This window comes from Hoplias malabaricus, chromosome 11 (genome assembly GCF_029633855.1).
Source record: "Hoplias malabaricus isolate fHopMal1 chromosome 11, fHopMal1.hap1, whole genome shotgun sequence".
Lineage (NCBI taxonomy): Eukaryota > Metazoa > Chordata > Actinopteri > Characiformes > Erythrinidae > Hoplias > Hoplias malabaricus.
The window spans coordinates 13,995,809-14,022,044 of record NC_089810.1 but is presented as its reverse complement, the minus strand read 5'-3'; the positions used below and the strand labels follow the sequence as shown (position 1 = coordinate 14,022,044).

The 26,236-nt window shown below is 37.9% G+C and overlaps 3 protein-coding genes across 12 annotated transcripts in view; 2 read left to right on the top strand and 1 right to left on the bottom strand.

The window, feature by feature from the left end:
* b4galnt3b (beta-1,4-N-acetyl-galactosaminyl transferase 3b) overlaps positions 1–10,396 on the top strand; it is a 29,031-nt gene extending 18,635 nt beyond the window's left edge. Inside the window, exons 13-20 of the mRNA XM_066685656.1 lie at positions 1,025–1,092; positions 1,416–2,889; positions 3,041–3,300; positions 4,355–4,508; positions 5,141–5,213; positions 5,297–5,450; positions 7,856–7,982; positions 8,207–10,396. Of these exons, the coding sequence (XP_066541753.1) occupies positions 1,025–1,092; positions 1,416–2,889; positions 3,041–3,300; positions 4,355–4,508; positions 5,141–5,213; positions 5,297–5,450; positions 7,856–7,982; positions 8,207–8,315 (2,419 nt within the window). The 3' untranslated portion in view covers positions 8,316–10,396. The remainder of the gene's footprint in view (positions 1–1,024; positions 1,093–1,415; positions 2,890–3,040; positions 3,301–4,354; positions 4,509–5,140; positions 5,214–5,296; positions 5,451–7,855; positions 7,983–8,206) is intronic.
* A 2,992-nt stretch (positions 10,397–13,388) lies between these two features.
* tnni1c (troponin I, skeletal, slow c) lies at positions 13,389–15,262 on the bottom strand. The gene is made up of 6 exons (XM_066685603.1): positions 15,191–15,262; positions 14,861–14,902; positions 14,558–14,689; positions 14,280–14,369; positions 13,921–14,103; positions 13,389–13,490 (listed from the first exon to the last, which is right to left on the bottom strand). The coding sequence occupies exons 1-6, from the start codon at positions 15,260–15,262 to the stop codon at positions 13,389–13,391; spliced, it is 621 nt and encodes a 206-aa protein (XP_066541700.1).
* Positions 15,263–19,540: 4,278 nt separating this feature from the next.
* Positions 19,541–26,236, top strand: part of c2cd5 (C2 calcium dependent domain containing 5) — a 32,296-nt gene continuing 25,600 nt past the window's right edge. For all 10 annotated transcript variants that reach the window (XM_066684385.1, XM_066684384.1, XM_066684382.1 and 7 more), the window contains exons 1-7: positions 19,541–19,811; positions 21,632–21,762; positions 21,899–21,985; positions 22,059–22,230; positions 22,374–22,469; positions 22,650–22,805; positions 25,212–25,422. In XM_066684385.1, coding sequence (XP_066540482.1) covers positions 21,673–21,762; positions 21,899–21,985; positions 22,059–22,230; positions 22,374–22,469; positions 22,650–22,805; positions 25,212–25,422 — 812 coding nt within the window. In that variant the 5' untranslated portion in view covers positions 19,541–19,811; positions 21,632–21,672. The remainder of the gene's footprint in view (positions 19,812–21,631; positions 21,763–21,898; positions 21,986–22,058; positions 22,231–22,373; positions 22,470–22,649; positions 22,806–25,211; positions 25,423–26,236) is intronic.

The following is a 26,236-nucleotide window of genomic DNA, read 5'->3' as shown; positions in this document are numbered from 1 at the left end:
ATTTAAATATAGAGTCATAGGCAAAAGCATACAAATCTCCCTGAAATGTATGTTTTGTGATTGTCTACTTGAAAACTATTCAACACTTCTGAGACATGCATTATTATTTAGTAAATAATGATCTATTATATGTATTAAAAATGTCATTTGAACAGAACAAACCTCATTTTAACTATTTACCAACCTGTTAAAATCAACAGTGATTGTGTTAAATAAGTATGTTCGCTGCAAAAATATTTTACTTAAAAAAAATAAATAAATATATATATATACTTTTTTCAGTCATTTAGTGACATCTTTCTGTCATGGAAAAGAAATGTTAAAAGAGAAATATGTGAACCATTAAATCAAACCGGTGTCATTGTCATGTGGAACCACTGGTCTGTTAGCCCTACAACAGAATAACTCGAACAGTTTACAACTCTCCTCAGGCGTTTTAAACTTTGTATCTTGAGATTGATTGATATCTGTGGAGATTGCAAGTCCAGGTTGCACAGGGTGTAAGGGCAAGGCCATCCTGGTCCACCTGGTTGGAGTGTCTGCACAAGAGGAGTCTGATCCCTTCTGAGTTTAGAGTTCCTCAGAGAACAGGGGGCTGGATCTGTGGTAGTGCACGCAGACCAGAGACCAGGTCCCCATGAGAATTATAACAGTGATTATAGTAGTGTTGTTAAAATAAATAAATAAACTATGGGTTATATTATGTGCCCTGTTTACCACCACAGTGGTACAATGACCCATTAAAATTTCTACATGAACTGTAACATTAATAGTTTTGATTCCACACTTCAGGAGCAGAGTTAGTCTCAAGCAGTAGATGATTAGGCAGTTTGTATTGGTTGCAGTGCACTTGCAGCAGGGGGCAGTGTATGACAATAGATTTAAATAAACAAACATCTCAAAGTATTTTGTAGTGGAGTATTTTTCTGAACAATAATATCAGTTTAGATTTGCTCTTACTTTATTCTTGGAGATATCACATTACATGTCTGTTGTGTGTAATTTAGTATGCTGTTTTACACAGATACGGTTTCTCTATGTATCTACAACTGGACCTGCCAGAAAGGAACGACATGGGCTTCAGATTCAGAGGTACTGCAACCACACACACTGCCCACTTTAGCCACAACCTTCTGACTAATGGCACTATTTCCTTTTCATGTCAGATGCAGCTGATTAGTAAAGACATGTTTGGCATCCATTTGCTCACTTTTATCACAAAATTGTCACAAGAACACCAAAAAGAACATGAACAGAGTATTGCAATATTTATTAGACAGATTATCCTTATATAAAGATATGCTTTCATTACTTGTTGGACACATTAGCTTTATTGCTACACAAAATGACTAACAAAACAAACAAATACAAAAGTCCATACAGGTTCTCGCCATTCTTTGTCTGTTTTCCTTCAGATAATGAAAATATGAGGTGGAGGCAGAAACAGAAATGGGAAAGTTATGGAGAGATGGAGCAAGCAGAAGAGGAGGAGTATATGAATAATGAAGAGAGATTGAAAGGGGGTGTTTATAGTGATTACACAATAAAGAAGCAAAGGAAACTCTTGTATGTCCGCCCGATCAACGAGAGCAGGAGTTGGAAAGAAGTGCGACAGATGAATGAAGCAGGTGCACAACAGCAGGAGAGGTTGCCTGTAACAAACACTCGTGAAATAAAAACACCTTCAGAACAGCACAAAAAGAGCAGAGAAACGGAGAAACAAGAAGAAACAGCAAAACGCAGTCCTAACAATAATCGTTCTCTCAGAAGGAATCGCAGAGCTAAATTCCAGCCTGCTGCAGAAAAACCTAAAAGCACTACTGATACATTGGTGAAAGGTAAAAAGAAGAATGTTGAAGCAGCAGTACAGGATGACTTCAGACGTAATAGTTTATATGAGGGCATGGCAGAGTGGTCAAGAGACACCCAACAATCAAAGTTAAATGGTTCTATTAATAAGGCCTTTAAAAAGGATGAATCTAAAAGCACGGCTGCTGATTTAGTCAGCTCTGACGTCAAGGATAAAGATCAACATCTGGCCGTTTTGAAGGGATTAAAAGACAATAAGATTCCTCTTGCTGTTGATGCACACAGGGTGGCAAAGAATGTGACAGATGCCAGCGTGGATATTTTGGATGAAGCCAAGATAAAGGATGAGGTCCCAGAGAGAAAGGCAGATGTGGCTGCAGGAAGAAACGCAAGTGTAAACTTGTTGGACAGGCCACAGTACAACAGGACAGCAGTTCTGAATAAGAACAAAGGTCCTGAGCATAGAGATACAAATAAGAAGTTGCCTAATTTGGACAAAGAAAATACAGCAATATTGTACATGGACAAGAGGAACAAGGAAAACCCTAATGGCTCTCTGCCGATTGAATTTGTAGATGATACAAACCAAATAAACAAGATAAATGGACTTATAGATGAAGTAGAGCATTATGCTGTATCCCAGAAGGCAAAGCAGCAGGATTCCAAAAAGATAGTACAAAAGTCTAATGTACTAAGCTCCATTAATGAGCACAAGGCAGATGCTGCTCCGATTATTGAACAAAAAAGTAATGCATGGATGAGAAACAAAGGCAGAAAGGAAGAGGAGGAAGATAAAGCTGACAAAGAAATGCAGAGACTGAGCATAGATGAGGGAGAAGATGACACCTTAGATCAGTGGGTGCTCTACGGAGACTTTGAGGATGAACTCAACAAATATGGGATTGATCCAGAAGTGAACTGGGCTCAGACATTCCAAGTCAGCACACTGGACTTTCAGGCCCTGAGATCTGACTGGATCGATCTCAGCTGTAACGTGTCTGGGAATCTGCTGATCAGCCAATCAGAGGCAGAGGCTGTAGTGCAGGCGTTCATGGACAAACTTGATAGAAAATACCCCAGGTAGGTGAAGAAGAAGGAGGGGGAGGGCAATAGTATGGACATGTCTATTATATTATAGCCATGTTATAGAAAAAATATCATGCATTAACATATATGATGTGCAATATATACTTAAGTGTGTGTGTATGTGTCTGTCTGTGTATGTATGTAGGCAGTTCTCTCTCCAGCATATAGTGAATGTCGAGAAGCGTGTGGATGTATCTCGGGGCAGTCGTTATTTGCTAGAGTTGGAGCTGGAGGAGTGGCCAGGTCGCAGAGTCCGTTTGGCTCATTATGTCTATGTCCTGCAGAACCCTGAACGGAGCAAAAGACAGGGCATCAACATGCAGAGAGCTGACCTTCAATTGCGGCTCTGTAACCCACTTGGCTTTCAGTGGAACCCCAAAGCTACCGTCCATTTCATTGTGCCAGGTCTGTCACACAAAAATATATACAGACACAGGACACAAACACAGTTACCTGATTGGCTGGGATATCTGACTAGCATACACCCCATACTCAATTATCCCATAGAATCATTTAATTATTGGATTTATTATCAATGTTTTATTAATAATTTTGCACACACTCCAATATTGAGGATTTTTTAGCTTAAATTTTTTTTATTGTGTTTTAATCCATATTACAAAGTACCTTCAGGCATCCTTTTTCCTTTTTCAGTTATAATACATTAATTAAAAAAAAGAATAATAATATAAGAACAGCAAAGGGACGATTACATTAGGGTTGCATTTTAATATACATCAAAACAAACTAGAAATTGAAAGATATTAAAAAAAAGAAAGAAATAGTATGACAAAGGAAGTATATACTTGCATGTGTTGATTACATAGAGATTAAATCTCACTGTATTAATTAATCTATGACTGGACTCCATCACTTAGTAAACACCATGTTTTGGAGCCTTAATAAGTATGTTATTTGCTCCATTTGATAAATATCCCATACATTTTGGATCCATAAGTTATATGTGGGGGGGGGTGTCTAATTTAATCCTTTTAATGGTGATACACCTCAAAGCTATGGTGAGTTATGTTCTTAAGAGATGTTTCTCAGACTACCCCTCCATACTGTCAGGTTTTGCTCCCAATGTTGCCACCATAGGGTCTTGTTGGATGTTCTGTTGAAATATGTATTTAATAGCGTCAAATATGTCTTCAATATCGAGTATTTGATGATATGTGTTGTAGTAAAGATATCTATGGTCTTATATCCTGCTCAGGTTGTCCAAGACAATAGTGCCCATGCTTATCTTCAACCAAAGTTAAGGAAACACAACAAAGAGCTATTATCATTTTTGTCTGGTGCAGACATACCACATGTTTTCATTGTGTCCAGTGTGATTTCTCCTAAGCAATTTTAAGAGTATCACCATAATTTGGAGACTCATATTAAACCATCAGTCAGCTGTAATTAGCTGTACTTCTGCCTTATCAGCTTTATTGGTGTGTGTACTTTTCTGTAGTAAAGAACCAGGCACGGTGGATGCAGCAGTTCATTACGGATATGGAAAAAATATACAGAGCTACTGCAGACAGCAATTTCAACATCATCATTGTTGACTATGACAGCACAGATATGGATATAGAACAAGCCCTGAAAAACTCCCATCTTCCCAGGTATACAGAAACGTACACATTTAACTTCGCACACCATTTTCATACTTATATCTAAACTGCATTTTCCTACTGACACGTTCTTTACTTGTAGTGAAAGCAATGGTAAACCAGTGACGTTCACAGCTATGCTGTCATCAGATTATTTTTTTATGATGTACAAAAAATACACCCTTGTAATTTTGTTTCTGTCACAAAAACTGAACACTCAACTTTAAAATCAAACATATTATACAAATGATTTGAATTGATGACCCAAATTTATCGCATTACACAGGAGCCCCACCCTCTCAGACAGGGGAGTATTTTACTACTTGTCTCTAAAATAAAGTATAAACCACACAAAAATAGTGTTTTCACTTGCAAAAGCTCTTAAATTATTCAATAAATATTACATTTTTTATTCTGCAATCTATATGACACCATATTTCTTGTTTAAATGTTGGTTTCTGTTCTTACGTGAGTTGTCCCAGTAGTTTCCTTGGTTTTATACAAATACCAGCTTCAGTGCAGACCAACTTCTGGGATTTCCACTCTTCCGCTTTTCCACTCTCAATCCTGGTGTGAAAGGGTTGCCTTGTGTGCTTTGTATTTTGTATTTTGTGTGCGTTGTGAACTGTATTTTATGCTCTCAGATACCAGTACCTCAGACTAAATGGAAACTTTCAGAGGTCAGCAGGGCTACAAGCTGGGATAGACCTTATTGAAGTGAGTGCTCTATGCAAAAATAATTATACATACATAAAACTTCATTTGTGAAAAATCTAATTTGGCTGTTTTGTCTTTTACAGGATGACCACAGCATTTTGTTTCTGTGTGATCTGCACATTCATTTCCCGCTGGGGTTTATTGACTCAGTGAGGAAACACTGTGTTGAAGGACGAATGGCCTATGCTCCCATAGTGATGAGGCTTAACTGTGGGGCTACACCTCAGGAACCTGATGGTACACACACTAACATCTCTTATTTTCTTAAGGGGACATTATTAACAAAATATCTTTTAGATTACATCCTGTCACATTGTGTATATCAGATATACAAGAATATTAAGTATTTTTCAGTGTTTTGTCATGTTGCCAAGTACAAACCGGATACCAAAACCTTTGGGACAAGTACCAATAAGTGGCTGGAAAAAGGAAATTGAGCATATAACGAACAGCCGGAAGACCAAGTATCACTAATTAGGTCAATTGACAACATGATTGTGTATAAAAAGAGCTTCTCAGAGTGTCAGTGTCTCTCTGAAGCCAAGATGGGAAGAGGATCACCAATTCCACCACTGTTGTGCAGAAAGATAGTGCAGCAATACCAGAATGGTGTTACCCAGTGTAAAATAGCAAAGATTTTTAAGTTATCATCATTAACCGTGCATAACATCATCAAAAGATTCAGAGAATCTCTACTGGATGCTCGTGATCTCTGGGCCCTTAAACATCACTGCACCTCAAACAGGAATGCCACTGTCAAGGAAATAACAGAATGGGCTCAGGAATACTTCCAGAAAGCATTGTCAGTGAACACAATCCACCGTGCCATCTGCCGTTGCCAGCTGAAACTCTACAGTGCAAAGAGGAAGCCATTTGTAAGTAAGCTCCACAAGCTCAGAAGTTTGCACTGGGCCAGGAGTTTTTTAAAATGGAGTGTGGCAAAATGGAAGACTGTTCTGTGGTCAGATGAGTCACGATTTGGAACACTGCGATGCCATGTCATCTGGACCAGAGAGGACAAGGATAACCCAAGTTGTTATCAACGCTCCGTTCAGAAGCCTGCATCACTGATGGTATGGGGTTGCATGAGTGCTTGTGGCATGGGCAGCTTGCATGTCTGGAAAGGCACCATTAATGCAGAGAACTATGTTCAGGTTCTAGAAAAACATATGCACCCATCTAGACGTCATTTCTTTCAGGGAAGACCCTGCATTTTTCAACAAGATAATGCCAGACCACATTCTGCAGCAATCACAACATCATGGCTATGTAGGAGAAGGATCCGGGTACTGAAAAGGCCAGCCTGCAGTCCAGATCTTTCACCTATACACCCAGAATATTTGGCGCATCATAAAGAGGAAGGTGCGACAAAGAAGGCCCAAGAAGATTGAACAGTTAGAGGCCTGTTTTAGACATTAAAGGGGTAGTATTCCTATTTCTAAACTTGAGAAACTGGTCTCCTCTGTCCCCAGACGTCTGTTGAGTGTTGTAAGAAGAAGGGGGGATGCCACACAGTGGTAAAAAATGGCCTTGTCCCAACTTTTTTGGGATTTGTTGACGCCATGAAATTTTGAAACAACATATTTTTCCCTTAAAATGATACATTCCCTCAGTTTAAACTTTTGATCTGTGATTTGTGTTCTATTCTGAATAAAATATTAGATGTTGGCACCTCCACATCATTGCATTCAGTTTTTATTCACAATTTGTTTAGTGTCCTAACTTTTTTGGAATCCGGTTTGTATATAGTTACTGGCAAAATACCCTGAAATATTTGTGAATTTATTTTAGGACCATATCGCCCATCCCTATTGTGAGTGTGTCTGTGTTGACTGCCCCTAATCACCAGTGACATTAGTGTCTATTAGTTGCTCTGCTCTGTATTAATAATAAAAATACATAACCTGTTTTATCTATTGCTTTGGATACAATGTAACCCCCTTTCACACTGATTTTAAACGGCCAGAACCCCCACGGGCCACTAGAGGGCCCATATGATTTGGATGGTGGATCATTCTCATCACTGCAGTGATATTGACGTGGTGGTGTGTTAGGGTGCGTTGAGCTGGTACAAGTGGATCAGAAACAGCAATGCTGCTGTAGTTGTTTGAATACTAACAATATTCTGCCAACCAAAGATATCTAGCTACAAATGACTTGTGGAAGGCGTCTTGTGTCCAATAATGACAGCACTGCTGTGTCTGATCCAATCCTAATAACACAAAACACACTAACACACCTCCACATTATAATAGTAAGTGTCACTGCAGCACTGAGACACACCATGACCCCTGTAGCACTAAAAAGATACACCACCCAAATAATACCTACTCTGTGGTTGTCCTGTAGAGGTCCTGACCATTGAACACAGTGAAAGGAAGCTAACAAAACCTAACCATGAAATGTGAATGTGCATTTATTTGTTATTATACAGAGTGTAACAAAAGGTTTTTTCCTCATTTAACCGATCCATGGCAGTGAACAGCCAACACACACTCACACAACCAAACTGCATGTTAGCGATCTATGATTGTCATGTTCCGATGATTCAATTTAAACATGGTTTAAACAAGGTTTAAACATGTATTTTAAATTCCTGTTTTGTGTGAACTAATAAACCCAATGCATTCTGCATTGCACAGGGTACTGGGAGGTAAATGGTTTTGGTTTGCTGGGAATTTATAAATCTGACATGAATTCTGTTGGTGGCATGAACACAAGAGACTTTACTGACCGCTGGGGAGGAGAGGACTGGGAGCTACTGGACAGGTGGGACTATAATCATGTCTAATAACTTAGGTTAATTATAGTTATACACATGTTTTTGGGAATTTTGCTGAGTAATGTGATATAAAAACTGCATGTTTCCTATTTCTGTCTAATTACATGATTATAACTAAATATAATATGTAGTTCAGACTCCTGCAGTTTTATTCATGTGTAATAACTTGTGTCTGGATTTGGTTGATGGAAAAGTTGACTTTCTTCTCTAGGATCCTGGAGGCAGGATTGGAAGTGGAGCGGCTATACTTAAGGAACTTTTTCCATTATTACCACTCCAGGCGTGGCATGTGGAACCATCGGGTTGTTCGTGAAATATAAATATGGCAACACCACATCTTCAAGAAAACAGTCACTGTGGCACTTTAATCATTCTTGATTCTACTTTCTCATTCTAAAACATGGCTCCAGAAAGGATGGGCTATTGTATAATGGAGCTCCGTTTTGCTGATGATGTCCAGTTTGTAATGATAAACTATGTGTATGAAGAGGAAGATGAAAATGTAGAAGCTAAACTTTCAGGAGTTTACTCCTGGTACTACTGAAGATACACACTCAGGAGAAAGACTACTCCAATATCAAGGGCATGTCAGCTTTTATATTTCAAATATTTTATTTTGTTTAGTCATTGTCTTGTTTTGAGAGACTGTATTTTATATGAATGTATTTATTGTAGTATAATGATGTTGTGTGGGTTTGTTTCACGTCCTTATATTTGTGTTGTATATGGTGTACAGAATCTCTAAGGCAGAGCTACCCAAGCTGCTTTAGGGCATCTTCTAACCTCCAAGGTTTAGTGCAAGTCATTCTAAGAATGTCTGCCAACTGGCAGATATTTTCATTCAGCTTCTATCTCTTAGAAACGTGGAGTGACCTATAAACCTGAGCATTTCAGAACATCTTTAGCATCACTGGTAAAATCTGACATAGGCACATCAATAATTTGTAGGATTTGCCACAAATAACACACTGAATATATGTTTTTAAAGGTTTTCTGGCTACTTGCTGCTTTACCAGCCAGCCAGATTTTTTTTTTTATTTGAAGGATGTGACTTTCCTCACAAAAGATGCCATTATAAGCGTTCTCATTTATTGTTAAATCTGTGAACTCTCTGCTTATTTTACAATGTCTATTTAGTTCCAATGCTAACTTTGTTAAAAACAAGCAATGCTAGTGACAGTTTAAAAACAACCACAGTGCCTGAAGAGCAGAAGACTGCCTTCATCCTCATTTTTTTGGGCACCTGGCACAAAATATACGCCTTTTTTCTTTTCCAAAAAAAATATTTAACATCAGTCACTACTGGCTGAGGTTCACATCACCATGGCAACCACAGGTATTTGACCCAGACTCTTGAAACTGTGTGCATGGCATGTTGGGTCAGTTCAGGAGGAAAAGGCCACTGATGTTGCTCTTTTAGCCATTCACCAACAATTACTGTAAGAAAGCTGTAGATTATAATTTTCTGCATATCCTACACACTATTTATAACACATGTCTCTAATGTTTACATGTTTCTGTGGATAAGGGCTGTTATATTGTGTCTGTAACGCCTAAGGACATTATTGAATGTTCAGCTTGACAGTGATCAAACTGAAGATGTGCAATAGTCCTGTGCCTTTAGCCTTGAAGTCTTGATGCAAGTCTCTTGCACCACAGTTATATGAGGGTAGCGGAGTTTTTTTTTTTTCAGCATGTGGAGAGGATGGGATTTACACACTGTGTATAGGGAAATGTTTTTCCTTCATAGAGATAGAAATGATTAATTATTTACATTCCAAAGAGCAGTAGCATCCATTATTCTGACATGTTTCACTGTGTGGGATAATTCAGATAATAAAAACCTGCCTCACTAAGACTTTTAGTAGATTTAAAATAGCTAGAGATTTAACTGGGGTTTTCTAATGTTTAAATAGTTAAATTATATGTGAGTTAGTTGCTGTTAATGAAATGGCAGTTGCTGCAAAATCGGACTCAGGAAATTGGAGTACACCTTACTGGCTCCAGTGTGCCTTTTACTTTCCTTTCCAAAGAGGAAAAAGTAATTGTTGGTTAAAATACTGACTGAGCCATCAGTTCAGTTATGATACATTGCTTTTAAGAATATTTATGTTGTTAAAAGTTTAATAAGGAAATACAAACAAATGCAAACAATAGCACAGCACCTGATGAGAAAAAAATGTGACAGCAAATAAGAAAATTAAACCAAAATCTAATTTTGTTTTAAGAGATTTGATGCTCATCTGCCTTCAACACTGAAATAAAGTTTTTTTAAATAAAAATGTATATACTTATGTTTATAGTTTTAAATGTCATTTGTCTTAGTTAAAAGAAAGATAATTAATGTAAAGCCTCTGTAAATTTTTTGAATGATGGTTTCATTGTTTATTGTGGTATGAAGTTGTGCAGAGTGTACGCTTTATATTTTTTAAATATATGAATAAAATCTGTTTGTGGGGAAGTCTGCTGAAAGTCCCTGTTCCTTTGGTAAAACAGATTGATAAAATTGTCAGGAGTATTTTAGAAGAACACCTGCATGGAAGTAAAAATTTTTAGCTTTTTAAGGATTCTTGGAAATTGTAAAGCCCCTCTTAAGAATAATGTACATTTCTCATATTTGTTCGTAAGTTTACCACATTCAGGAGTATAATGTAGAAAGCTACACCAAGTTAGGGCAAAGTAAAGTCAAAGAGTAGATGATTGTCTTTTTAAAGCATTTATATAAAAGCTTGTGCCCTGTAATCAAGATGCACCCCTCACTCTCACCTGTGACAAAAAGCCCCCTCAGTGAGGCTTGCAATTTGCCAGCTAGGATTTGCAGATTGTTAAACCAATTTGTGAAATGCAATATCGGCATTTGTGAACACACTCAGAAAAACTCAAGGTTTCTTTTTTCTTCCTACTGAAGAAGAGAATGTAATGTACTTTTAGGAAACACAACTGCACTCTAAAACCTCTGCTGTGTCTTTAAAGGTGCATTTATACCTTTGATTGTACCTTTAGTTAATATAATATACTTGTACATTAGCATTTTGTTCTGACAGTGAGATAATCTGAGATAATCCATCATTTTTGGATTTTCTTGAACTTTTTTTAGTTGAAAAGGTGCCAAGAAAATATTTCAAGTGTTTAGATGCCTGCAGCACATTCCAGAAAATTTGGGATAGAGGTGAGGTCAGCAGGCATTACCACTGGCACTGGAGCTAGATTCTTCATGTAGCGAGCGGAACACCCGTGAGATGTGTGCCATGAAGCCTCACACGTGCTCTGTGATTCTGAGATTGCATAGTCTACAGAGTCTTTTTAGAGAAGCAGCCCAGGAGAGCAGTGAGAGAGGCGCTGTTCTTAATTTTACAGGTCAGGGAACATCACAATCAGTTTGGAGCTGTTGTTGTAAGGTAAAACTACACAGTGTTCCTTTAAAAGCAAAGGGGATAAAAAGTGGTGCAGTTTATATTTACAAATACGTTTATATTTACAAAAAGAAACAATGTGTTTTTCCGTAAAAACAACCATCTTTCGGTGTATGTGTCAGTTAAATAAAGCTTCAAAAATGAGCAAATCTCAGATTATTTGTTTTTAATTTAATTAGCTTTTCTGGAAATGGATTTGTACAGTAAGCCCTATGTTTACATGGATTTTTCTTTAAATAACAGTGATAAAGGTGAGTAAAAACCATTTAAAAACAGTGAAAACCTGTACGTTTTAATTTGCACTCAGTGCTGCTCCCTCATACCAGAGATGTTGAAAGATACCATACATACAGCTATGAGTTCTAGCAGATTCTCACAATGTCTCATTAATTCTTGCTGTTAGGAGCATCATTTAAGTCATTTCTTGTTTACACTACAAATTCTCAAATTGCCCGAAGCTTGTCCTGGCATTGTGTTTTGTAACAACTGTATTCATTAGCAGTGTTTATTTGGGAATTTCATAAGGCTGTTTAATAATGGCTCCAAAAGTAGCGATGCTGGTAGTTCTGCAATGATTGAGAAAGTACTTAATGTGCCTACTTTAGAAGAAAGTTAGGTGATATTTGTTTATATATAGTAAATATACACATATAAAAAGGTCTCCTATCTTATGCAAAATTCTTTTGATACATGGCTTACTGAGTGCGAGAGAAAAGGCTCTACTGTATTTTCTTTATTACCTTTTTAAGTCTTTGAATTTGGGTGTAGGTTGGGGGGATATTTATTTTAGAGCCTTGACAGAGTTCTTGTAAATACACATCCAGTTCAGGCATGTTTATTTTTTGCTCCTGTCCTTCAGCACAGACACAGTTGTTAAGATGTTTGCCACAGTTGGAGTATTCAAGGTTAATATTATACATGCCACCCCCACCCCCAGCCCCCCCACCACCACACACACACACCTCTGCTTTGTACAAATTTCAAAATAAAATTGGGGTGCTGTGCAAAATATAAATAAAACAAAATGCAATGATGTGCAAATCATTTGAGCAACACGTAATAGAAAATAGAACAAATGTTCTATTTTGAAAATGTTTTTTTATTTATTAGAAAATGGTGCTCCTTTTTAATTTGAGGTCAACAACACATTTCAAAAAAGTTGTGACAGGAACACAACATCCATAGCTTAGAAATAGAATTCTAAATTTGATTTTTCAGAACCCACAATGCATTTCCTCTTCCTCAGTTGATTTTAAATGAGCTCAGGCCCAGAGAAGGTGTTAGAATTCCTGGATCCTGTTTTCTTCTTTGCATCATAGAGTTTATCTTGCATATGTGGATGCAGTGATGAACTGTGTTCACAAACGATGGTTTTGAGAAGTATTTCTGAGCCCCTTCATGATCGCCACTACAGAAACGTTTTTTTTTTTAATTCAGTGCGAGTATCCTTTGCATATAGAATTTATTTCTGGAGTCTCTGAAACATTTAAAGATGTGTGACAGCAGGTAGTGTCACAGTCACACAGCTCCAGGGACCTGGAGGTTGTGGGTATGAGCCCCGCCCCGGGTGACTGTCTGTGAGGAGTTTGGTGTGTTCTCCCTGTGTCCGTGTGGGTTTCCTACAGGTGTTCCGATTTCCTCCCACAGTCCAAAAACACACATTGGTAGGTGGATTGGTGGCTCAGTAGGTGTGAGTGTGTGAGTGACTGTCGCCTTGTGAAGGACTGTTGCAGCCTCCAGGGTGTGTTCCTGCCTTGTGCCCAGTGATTTAACATAGGTTCCGGACCCACCGCGACCCTGAATTGGATAGGCAGTTACAGAAAATGAGTGCATGAATGAATGTACTGTTGAAGATAAGCTCCTCAGGTTCATTGATACTTTAATTTTTCACTACAGTTTTTCAATTTTCTTAATATCCTCTGATTTTCTCTTTTTAAACACATGCAGAAACATATATACACACACAGCAATATACACTCCTCACTGTCCTCCTCCAGCAGCGTCAAACATCTTCTTCCTGCCCTCCATGCCAGACATAGCCTCCACATTCTTACGCCAGTCGCCTACCTCACTGGTCAGCACCTACACACAGACAGATATTGGAATGTAGTTTTTCCTCATATATATTTACACAACAGATGAACCAGTTTTGACAAATCATTGCTTAAATTATGTCTTGGTGCATGTATGCTCTGATATGTCTGCATCATTTTGGCAGTAACATTAGAATGTGTCTGTCTTATCATGTCAGTTTTTTTGTATTATCTCTATGTGAATTTGCTAATCCTTTTTGTTGAGTGATATTGCATACATTTAATACAACATTTTGGGACACCTCTGGTGGCAAATTATGGTGTAATTGCATGCATCATGTGGAAGTGTGCCCATTGTTCTTCAGACTCTTTTGTACTCTATTGTACACAGTGAAGCTTTAATATATATAAAAAATGAAATATTTCTTAAGTAAACAATTATATATTTAATTGTAAGCTTTATGTTTAAACTTAAATACCTTCTCTTGTTTGATATCCTCTTTCTTGACCGATTTGAGGTTGGCTCTAAGGTCCATGGAGCCTTTGTGTTTGGAACCCAGCAGTGCCCTCATCATCTCATCAGCAGAAACACGCACTTTCCTCAAAGCAGGCTTCTTAAACTTCCCACCAAGGTCCTGCACCTTCAGCTTTAGCTCATGGATCTGAAACACACACAAACACACAGGACACATTACAGTTTTATTATACAAATCAGAATTATATATTTAGAATACACCTTTTAACAATCTCAGCGTTAATATAACACTAATAATACTGATTTAACATTCGTGAATTTGCTGTGTGACACAAGGCACGGGCACTTGTTTTTAAAACTCACTTCTTTGTTGTTCTTGTTGACTTTGGCCTCAAAGTCATACCTTTCTTCATCCGCCACATCGATTTTAGCATGAAGCTGTTTGCACATTTTCTGTAAATACACACAAACAGGAACACAAAACAGGAACCTTCTAACTCTGTCCTTTACATTTAGAGACACCATGATGAATAGACCCACTGTCTATTAATTTATGACACTATTTATGTCACTATCTGATTATTTTAAGCGATGTAATCATTTTGCTTATTTTTCAGCTCTCATGTTTAGCTCGTCCTCACCTGTAGTTCATCTATCATGAGGCCAGACAGCTGTAGAGGAGGGAGGTTTTCTTCCAGAAATCGGACCTTTTCCTCATCCCGAGACACTTTCTCCTGCTCTAGCTCCTCCATCGCCCGCTGGAGAAGCAGAATCTAACACACACACACACACACACACAAATAAATTAAAACCGGGCATAGTTTACAGAAAAAAATGCTATGTTTTCTTTGTAAGATATTTTGAACTTAGAAAATCAATTTATAAACAATATGACCAAAGGTCAATCAACAAAGAAATAAGGAAATATTAAAAATCACCCTCACCTTCAGAGAGAGCTTCCTTGAAGCTGAGATCTTACACTTAGGCTATAAAATAAAACAGATCATTTTCAATACAGCTGATGAAATCTCATTACATTTTATATAACAACAATTATATATTCAGAAAGGGAAGTAAATGTAGATTAAATAATTGAATTTGAGGATGACATGAATGAGTCAACTAAAAGATGTGAGCTTAACAGTAAACTTTTTGTAGAATTGAACATACAACAGCATACAATGTGTTTGAGAATGATTAAAAATACACTTTTCTAAAAGTCTAGGTGTGTAACACGGCAGATATTTCATTGTGTTTAAAATAGAGGTTATTACCTTAGCCTGCACCCGAGGGGCCACTGGACTAGGAGCATCCTGAGAAGATACACAAATTATTATTACATACATTATACTGTATTACATTTATTTATTTATTTATTTATTTATTTAATAGAATACAAAAACAAACAATCCATTCAAACAAAATCAATACTTACCCTGTAGGGTTTAAAGCAAGACATGAAAGAGACAAATAAGTGGAGAACAGCTGATTAAACAGTGTAGAAATGCTCAAAAATGTCTAACTTACATTCAATAATAAGTTTTGTAAACATTCTATTACACATCCATGAGGAATGGACCACTAGAGAATGTTCTCAGAACAGCAACATTGTTCTTAGTACCATCTCTATACATTAACTATCTTAAATGTTACAAATATTTTGCTTTCTTCTTTAAAATCACTATCACAGACACAAGGTTGTGTTCTGAAAGTAATGTTATATTCACAAAAGTAAACTGTACTCACATGTCTTCCATTGTGAAACCTATGATTAGGGGAAAAATATGAACTCGTATCACAATTAACACAACACAGCAAACACGGGTGTCAAAAGTCAAAAATTGTCTGAGCAAAGATTAAAAGATTAAAAGATTCAGTACAAAACAGACATGAGCAGTAAAAAACAGAATAATTAAACAAGCGGAACACCTTTACGATTAAGCACAGATTCAGAAAAGCACCAAACATAAAAAGCTGAGCTTTTTTAAAGGACTAATAAAAATGACTACTTCAGTAAAAAGTAAAGCATCTACATCAAAGCAACATTACAAATCTGTTGAAAACACAGCTCTATAAAAGTGAATACATGTAAGGAAACATTACCTGAGCTAATGTCTTTACGGTGACAGTGAGTGACTTAAAGCACAGCCACAGAGACAATGGGTTTTATGTATGACAGATGGCAGGTAAATAATTATAGCACACAGACACAGCAATGCCAACATACACCCCAGCTGTCTGTGTGTGTGTGTGTGTGTGTGTGTGTGTGTGTGTGTGTGTGTGTGCGTGTGTGTGTGTGTGTGTGTGTGTGTGTGTGTGTTATAAGAGAGACATGACTAGCCAGGCCATACATTTTTGCTCCTGTCACACAAGGACAAAGTAAAAAGCCAGCCATAAATCTTTTACCCCTTTACAACTGACAGCTTTGTATATTACATGAGCACTGCAAAGCCAGCATAGCTCACCCACACCTTAACACAATGCAGAGTCGTCATTAACTATATAACTCAAAAGGAAAGTGTGCAGAGGATATAGACTCACACCTACCAACACCACTGTAAATAGCAGACCAGTCTGAACACACTTAAGCTAGACATAATCATAGTCATAATGTCCACACCTTGTTATATATTATAGACCCTGTTATTAAGTCACTGCCATATTAAAACATCATAAATCCATTACCTCAGTTGTTAGTTTTTACACAACATGAAAACTCCAGCTGCCCTTGACACTGTATAAACATTTCATAATAAATAGACATGTAAAAGTGCAAAGTTCTTTGAAAAATCAAACTTAGTCCATTTTCTCCTCATATCACAAGAAATCCATGTATCAAGACATGATCATTACACAAGGTTTAATTTTTTTTGTCTGAGGTATGAGTCTAATATAATAAAAGTATATATTACAGAATGCTCCATTGCCTTTAGCTACGTTAGTCTCAGAACTGCACTGTAAAACTAAAGAAGCAAACATCTTTATGAACATATGCCAATGAACATGTCTTAGTTTAAAGACTACATTTGTGCTCATGGGAAAACTGTGTAAATGTGATTTTCTGTTAAACCCGGGAATCGCTTCTAAAATGTATCTCCTAATGAATTAACCTTTCAGAGACATAGAGATCACGGTTAGTCACAACATTAATGCATATATATATTAACTCCCTCAACATCATTATTAGGCACATACAAGACAGTCATGCCATTAAAATCATCACATTCAGTATACAAACTATCACACACATAAAGCAATCTTGTAGGGATAATGCCAATGTTCACATTCTTTCAGCTGAATTGGTGACACTGGGGTTCAGTTCTAAATTGGGATTCTTGGTTTATACTTTGAAATTTTACATTTATCAGTTATTCTATCTGTGGTCACCTAGTGACTTGGTTTCTTGGGCTGATAACCACATTGCATTGGAATGTGGGGGAGTGGGAGGGGGAGGGCTTTCTATGTCTGTCACACACTTCAAGCACATCTAGTGAGACATGACAAAGAGTTTTCCCTGCCTTAATCTTTGTGTGTTTGAACTCTCATACTTAAGAATTATTTCGCTTACAGATATCCAAACACTTTTTGGTGTTGTTTTGAGATACAACTGTATACAACTGGGTTTGCTGTAACACACAAGTGTTTACAAACAATATTGCAACAATAAATTAGAGTACAAACCCTGTTTCTGCAAAAGTTGGGGTTTTGTGAAATTAAATGTACACAAGTATTTGGGATTTTTTTTTTCTTGAACCTTCATTTAGCTGACAGAATGCAAAAAAAAATATTTCTCATGCTTCGGCTATTTTGAAAATATACATTTATAAACAGCAGCTGAAAAACACAGGACATTATATACACAGCATATACTAATTCAACTTGAACATTCACACTCAGTGGTGTTTAGGTTGTGCCACATAGTTGATTTGAAAGAACATTTCTTAAAGTATGCGGTGGGTGGAATCTTTTAGTCTAATACAGAGACGACACTTGTCTCGGTTTCTGCACTGAAGCTGCTATTTATTCAGTAACCTTTTCATGGTCAGTGGAGAGCTATGCCAGCTCCTCAGACTATGCAGCTTTGTGCCACTGTGGCCGTCCATCATTCGTCCACTGGCAAAGCACACAGACACACTCCCAAAGCTTCCCACAGTAATAAGGATCTCTCAGGAATCTGTGTTACATTGTGCCATAATTAGCACATGTGCAAATTAACAATGTAAAAATCCCCATAAAGCTCCATTTATGACAAAATCCAACCAAGTGTGTCAGATCTGTCTGAAGTGAGCTTTATGTAACATGAGATTGGCTTAGGTAATTGATTTAGAAATATATGGAAGCCAAACATGACAGGTGTGTGTGTGTGTGTGTGTAGGTGAGCTGGTCAGCAGGATCGCTGAAAATAGAGCTGGCAACAGAGTGGCTTTGTGTAAGTGTGTGCGTGTGTGTAATAATAGTTACATGTAATAATAATGCACTTGTAGGATTTTCTCTCTCCTGGTTGAGAGGCAAAAGGATTAGTCTTTAATACTGTGACTTTACATTTGTGGTACGTGTGAGCTGTAAATTAGTGTAGATATATTAAGTGTTAAAACAAGTCCAGTGAGACTGCAGATGTTGGGTATTTGAAAACAATTCAACCTAGGATCAAATAATCAGCCTCTGCGGACTTCATTTAATCCCCATATCAGGCTTAACTTAAACTTTCAGCCCAGTCAGGCCTCATGTTCTCACTGCTGCCTCGACCCCGGAAGACCTCCCTATTGCTCTCTGCGTTGCCATGTTGGTGGGTTTTAAGAAAGTGTCACAAATGGGTGCTTGCAATATTTGAATCCTGGGCCTACTTAGGGACGAAATACCATATTACATTAGCATGATAAGAAAATTATTTTGTGGTGAATGCTTTGTGATATTTTATATATGTTTTAAATATCATTTTTATGAAAATCTCAAACTTACAAAATCTTACAAAAATAAAACACTGAATCAGAGAAATGTCTTCATTTGTAAATGTCATTCATTTGTTTAATTGCTCCCCATGAGAGAACACGAAAGATATCAGTCTAAAGTAGTGGTGCTCAAAAATTGGGTTTGTAGGGGCCAAACTGCAATGCAATAGGTTGAAAGTCAAATCAAAGAAAGAATTGGGTTGCAAAATTTGTTATTAATATTTTAATTAAAATTTACAATTTATGATTTTATAATTGTTTAAAAAAAGATTCATTGCATCAATATCATGCAGATTAAAGTCACACTTCTCTCCTTTACATAACAGCTCTTAGATATGTAACAGTAAATAAAATGTAGGTGACATACACTGCTGCATGTCTTCTTTTGAAAAATTCCCCTAAATGACACTGGTGTTTTTTGCAAAACCGCAATGTCACATCTGTTATGTATAGCTTAACAAGGGGTGATTAACACAAAGCTATATTTTACGATTGTGTGTAATTTTCCTGTGAATATTTTAGAAAATAGAAGGGTAATAATGGACAGATACGGAACTGAGTAAATAATTTAAGTCCTTTAGACCAGTGCAGTGCCTGGGCTCGTTGATTCAGAACTATTTCCGTTGTAACACTAGGAATTGTGCACTATCTGGCAACCCAAAGAGGACCCTCCTACCTATAGCCGTTGGCAAGGAACACCACTGCAGTGTGTTTATCTCCAGCGACCCTCGTTTTGTACACTGCGGAATTCATCGATATTTTTCGCAATGAACGACAAGATATTTACAGAATTACAGGGGGGCCGTTATTTCCAGTCCTCTGCGGTAGGGGAACTGTTTTAATCTGTGTTATGGGCTCGAAAGCCACGCTAGGCCGATGGAGCGACTGTAATGTCAAATTGAAAACGCTGCTCTATTTTGCAGCTTTGCTGAATTGCGGAGCTCCGGTGAGTAACGTTAGCCTGATGGTAAAATATGAGTATATTATGGCAGAAAGACTCATTATAGGAAGAGTGCAACAGAGTCTCGTTAGCTGGGCTGCTAATTAGCTAGTCAATGAATTGGCGCAAGGTGCAGTCATAGGCGTTGTGTGTATATTTGTGCGTGCACGCGTGCGGCATCTGAATCCGACAACCCCCCAAAAACAGAATCTGACGATGAGTCCGATTCGGCACAACACCGATAACAGGCGGGTGTTTGGCGCGTAGTCACTGAAGAGCACTGGAGCTCAGTCAATAAATCACCTGTTCTGACTGTAATGGCTAATAAGTAGCTAAGCTAGTTATGCTAACTAAGCATCGTGTTTATGTATGACAACAATACTCGAAAAAAATAGTGATTTCTTCATGTTTATCTTGAAACGCGTGAAAGCTAATTGGATTATCTCATTTAAATACCAGCCCAGGATTGGGATAAAATTTGTATTTTTAGGTCGTTTGCTTTGACCCTCCAAAAAATTCCAATAATTGTACACTGTGTATAACATTAGTGTAATGTTATTAAACCATATTAATGTGTCACCTTTCTACCTTATTTATTTATGCATTGTTTTGGCCCTCAACCCACAGCAATCATTGCACCTCAAGAAAACTTTTTGGCCAGCTCTGTGCTTGCCTCTTTAAACTGTGGGATGTAACCTATTGTGGTGGTCAGCTGGTTCACCACGTCCCCCTTTCATGCTCTGCATGAGCTGTTATTTAAAGAGGCAGTGCTATGGAGAGCAGCTAGTGATGCAAGGCCTCTTCCTTTGGTTTGAGAAGACCCTCCTCGATTAATAAAAAGTGTTCACCTGCAGTAGAGAATAGGACTTTGCTAAATTGGTGTCAGAAGTTCAGTGATGCCGTGCTCAGCTCCAAGTAATGATGTAACACTAGGGATGGTAGGTGGAGATGATGGGCAGACAGCTCTACCCTGCTCATGATATGAATTGCTGAATGTGCATGGTATTCTAAGTGCACTGATAGTAATGCTCCAGAAGCTGTTTGGCCTCTGCCATCACATCACACAATTGCTGGCTTTGGCTTCAAGCTCCACTGCTGAAGAAGCAGGGAAATAAGTTGCATGTGTTTGAGGAGTCAGTCTTTTTGTGTGAGAGTTGGTTAGCATCAAGATAATTATCAATAGGCGGGTATGTTAATTCCTCAGGGGCAATGGGCAGGGCACTCCAGCAACACTGGCATTGAACATAGCAAGGTGAACCACAGTGGCTGCAGTGGAGCAGGATTCCCTCACTGTTGGTGGAAGGACAGAAGTACTACATTAGCTGTGGTGTTGGCAGTGAAGAGCACTGCTGCTGTTATAAGCAGATGCTGTACTGTCTGCCCTTAATTGATGTTAGAGCCACCAGGACAGCTCTTGGAGTGGGGCTGTGTGATGTTCATCAGAATACACCATAGTCTTCACTGACTTTTCAGTCTATTGTATCTTCCTAGCATCTTTTGAACAAAACAAAAATGTGCTATTAGGTTTTGTTATGATGCATGTACTCTACATATGTAACGTTGAGTGAATGTATCAGTGGTGATCTGAAATGCCAGTTAAACTAGATAATATTTTTGTGCAGATCTCTAAATTTGTGTCACTTTTCTTCGTCACCTTTCTTCAAATGCACCTCTTCTGTCAAACACAGCTGGTTTAATGTCTATTATTGTCTATATCACATGCTGGTTTGATGTTTGCAGCATATGAGTGTTCTCTTGGTTTGTGTAAATGTTTAGAGATAGAATACAGCTCAGATGTTCTGATTTCATGTGTTTTGTGATTTCAGGCCTGGTTTAGGTAAAAAAAAAAAAAAAAAAGAAAGAAAAAATGCCAGGAAAACTGAAGGCCAAAATTGTGGCAGGCAGACATCTGCCCGTCATGGACAGAGCAAGTGACCTCACTGATGCTTTTGTAGAAGTGAGTCCAGACCTAAGTTTGCACATTTCTAACATTCACACATACAACATATGAAAAGTGGAATGACATTTAGAGCTTTATAACATATTTACAGTTTTATAATAGAGACCTTTAGTGACAGTATTATTATTGACAGGTGAAGTTTGGAAACACAACTTTTAAAACTGATGTGTGTCCCAAGTCCCTGAATCCACAGTGGAATTCAGAGTGGTTTAAGTTTGAGGTAAGTTTTATCTTAACATTCTGTTTTTTTTTTTTTAAGCATCCAAATGAAGTATAATTACTATCCTTTTTAGGTTGATGATGAGGATTTGCAAGATGAGCCATTACAGATAACTGTTCTGGATCATGATACATACAGTGCTAATGATGCCATTGGGAAGGTTTACATCGACATTGACCCTCTACTTTGCAGCGAAGCTGCAACAGTCATCTCTGGCTGGTTTCCCATCTACGACACCATACATGGTACATGTCTGCCATATTTTTTTTTCTTCATTGAAAGTTCAGCGAAATTACACTGCGTGTGTGTGTGTGTATATCCTGTAACAATATTCAACCTTTGGGTGCAGTATGTGTTTATTTCTAGTAATTGTGCATATGTTTTTTAGGTATAAGAGGGGAAATTAATGTGCTAGTGAAGGTGGACCTCTTCAATGACCTGAACCGATTCAGGCAGTCTTCCTGTGGAGTCAAGTTCTTCTGTAGTAAGGCTGATACATGTCGTGTCATACATTTCCTCTATTTTGAACTTTCCTGAAGTTTCTCTTATTTTTGAGTCTCTCTTGTCATAAGCTTGATTTCTGTATCCTTGAATGACATCCTCTGATAATATTTTTAATACCATTTGTTTTCTTTCCCTCTCCGTTCCCTTCCCTACATACCAGCTACATCTGTCCCACGTTGTTACCGTGCTGTGCTGGTTCATGGTTTTGTGGAGGAGCTTGTGGTCAACGAGGATCCAGAATATCAGTGGATTGACCGAATCCGAACCCCACGTGCATCAAATGAGGCCCGGCAAAGGCTCATCTCTCTTATGTCAGGTACAAAAATTCCATCCTTTTTTTTATGCTGCATTTTCTTTGCAACAGAGAAAAACTTTTCTCGCTTTCCATGCATGATCAGTAGGTAAAGGCCAGACATGCAGTGAAAACTGTGGGAGTGACAGTGGTGTGATTCAGATGATGAGAATTGTGGGGGAAAGTAGGGCTGGGCGATATATTGATACATTAAAATATACTGAGATAGAACAGAGCGAGATATGGATTGAGGCTATTATCGTTTATATCAATATTTTAATTTTTTAAAGGTCTAAATCTTGTACAGGGCCATTCTGTGCTCTGCTCAGCTTTGCTCTGCTCACAGCCCTGCCCCCACCTGGGTTTGTTTTTTTTCTCTCTCTCTCTCTCTCTCTCTCTCTCTCTCTCTCTCTCTCTCTCTCTCACACCACTTACAACAGCAGCACAAATTTTTGTATGAAGCTGTTAAGCTCTGAGGTGCTGCTGCTACTGTTCTGAAGCCTTCACGTCCCAGTTCCCCTAAACCAGTTCAGACAGCATTGCACACTTCATTAGCCAACGCTGTGCCTTACGAAAAAGAAAATATGAATTGGCGTGGTATTCCTAAAGCGGTAGTTTACTACGTAGCAAAGGGTATGATCCCCATCTCAACAGTAGAGAAAAAAGGCTCCAAAAGGCTGATTAAAACTTCTGATCCACAATACCTATTGTCCAGTTGCAATTTCTTTGCATGAGAAGCACTGCCTCAGACAGGCTCTTTCCAACCAGCTCACGAGAGTAAAACATTTTGCCTTGATGAGAGATACATGGTCAGGTCGCACCTGTGAGCCATATTTGAGCATGACTATCTGCTTTATTGAAAATTGGGAGATTAAAATGCGTGTCTGAAGACGAGCTGTTTCCCAGAATTCCACACTGGGGGCACATAGCCGAAGCCTTTACACTGTTCTTAATTGCACTTTATTACAGACACTGTAGGTCTGTAAATTAATAAAGTCATTTATTAATTTACAGTATTTTTTTCTTTGCTTTACATGTGAATTTTTATTTTTTTTTTATATATGTACAATTATGGGAATTTAAATATGGGAAGTTAAGACACCCAATGAAAACCTTTGTCTTAAACATACATGGACATTTGATTTTCATTTGAATATTGAGAGATGAGGTTGAGCTAACATGATAAAACATTTTTCACATTATTTTTCACAACATATCGTATCAGTTAAAATATATTAAGATATGATTTTTTTTGTCCAAGCACTTTGAAGTCTGCTTTACTGGAAACTGACTTTTTAAAGAACAAATCAACTTTTTGTTATTTTTGATGTGTATATTTTCTGCTTACAGTTAATAACACAGCTATGAGTCTTTTGTTATGCAGGAAAAAAACATTTATTTTATTTAAGGAGCCTTATTATTTAATATTAGCCAGTAGTTTATTTTTGAGCAATGTCTCATGGACATCTACAGCTGAATGTTAATAAAAGTTCCTGTGTGACATTTGGGACATGTAGCTTTGACTCAGAAGTGCCTTTTTGTTATTATTTCATGAGAAGAAAAATATCGAGATGTATATCGTATATCGCCACTCAGCTAAAAAAAATATTGATATATTATTTTTGGTCCATATCGCCCATCTCTAGGGGAAAGTTTAAAATGACTTAGCTGAACTAAATGCCAAACTTGTTCCAGTGAGAACAGAATATGATTCAGCTTTTAAAAATCTTCAGAATGTTCTATAATAATAATTATTATTATTATTATTATTATTATCATTATTATTATTAGTAGTAGTAATTTTAATAATAGTTAGTACAGGTTATAGTGCCCCTCTGGTAACCAATGTTGCTTTACAATACAGAATATGTTGATATATTCATTATCTGTAACCGCTTATCTAGTTCAGGGTCGCGGAATACAGAATATACAAAAAACAAAAACTATCAAAAGACACAGACTATTAGACAGCACAGTCAGCAGTGATAAGGCAGTCAAACCAGACGCCAATTCACAGGAGCAAAACTGGTTACCATAATTAGTCACACATAATTAAAACAAAAATGGCTCCACTGATCAGTAGGCTCAGCTATTAGCCATTGTTAGTTGGAAAATGGTCTCCATTGGTCCATATCAGCAGCGATGTTAGCGACCACTAGCCTGCAAAGCAAATTTACTCACCCAACAGTCAACAGTCCCAGTCGACAGAGCAGAGACAACAGGCAGGCGGCAGGCAACTGTCAGATCAAAGAGTTAGACAGAGAGATACAAAGAGTTTAGACACCTGGAGAAATGGCACTCAAACATTGGGATTCCAGTACCTGGCTTGGAACTGACGTCAGATAGGTGTGTGACATTGATGGTGTGTGAGATATGTGCTGGGATAAATGGTATGCTGACACTAATCATGGTATCTGGTTCTCTCTGCAGGTGAACTCCAGAGGAAGATTGGTCTGAAGGTTCTGGAGATGGGTGGGAATGCAGTGGTGGGCTACCTGCAGTGTTTTGACCTGGAGGGGGAGTCTGGCCTTGTTGTTCGTGCCATTGGCACTGCGTGCACACTTGACAAAATCAGCAACACACACACATCTGCATCAGCCACAAATCCTTGTAACTCCTCTCCGTCCAAAGACATGAAAGAGTGAGTGATTGCACATTTCTGCATAAAGTGCTCCTGCCTTAGTGCAAGGGCCAAATATGGTCTCTCTTTAATTATGTATGTGACCTTGAGATAAAATAAAATATCCAGCATTGGGCTTGGAAACACATGACTTTTTAAAAATGCAGCTATCCCTGTTCAACCAAAAAACATTTTTGTGATTAATTAGCTAAGTGGAATTACTCGAAATGGCTTCATTAAACAAAATTTTGTCATTATCTCAGGAATGCATGTTATTAGTTAAGCAGGGATACCTCTGAGACATTAAGGGAAAAATAAATGCACTTCCATTGTATTGTGCAATAGCTTGTTTTGTCTGTGTGAGAGGGTTTGTTTGTTTTATGAGTATGTTCCACTGTAATACATTCTCAACACACAAACACTCCACACCTCCAAACATGCCTCCCACCCCACCCCACCCCACCCCGCATGCTCTTTCTTTCTCCTGCAGTTTCCCTTCTCGTTCTCTGTTTGTCTGCAGCTTTTGAATGCTGCTTTTTTTCCCCGTGCTTGCATGTGTGCATTAGTGAGCCGTGATGAAGTATTGCCTCTGTGGTGTGCCGAGTTGGCTGTTTTTGCACTGGTCTTATGTCCACAGTCTGTTACGACTGCATAGTTTTTGTATTTTTTTGCACACTAGCCACTATAATCACCAATTGGTTTCCCCTTGTTTTTGTGGCTGGTACTGGGTGAAAATGCCTTGTGCCTTTTTTATTTTTTGAATACACTTGAATGCTTGTGTTTTATTTGCCCTTCCTGTTTATCTGCTTTCTCAGGTGAATTTGATGTTATGTAT

Excerpts from the sequence above, each read along its gene's own strand:
- tnni1c (XM_066685603.1), bottom strand. The coding sequence starts at position 15,262 with ATGTATGTAATAATAATTTGTGTATCTTCTCAGGATGCTCCTAGTCCA. Across the intron at positions 14,370-14,557 it reads TCATGATAGATGAACTACAG|AAAATGTGCAAACAGCTTCA; the intron begins GTGAGGACGAGC and ends GTGTATTTACAG. Across the intron at positions 13,491-13,920 it reads AGGATATCAAACAAGAGAAG|GTGCTGACCAGTGAGGTAGG; the intron begins GTATTTAAGTTT and ends GTCTGTGTGTAG.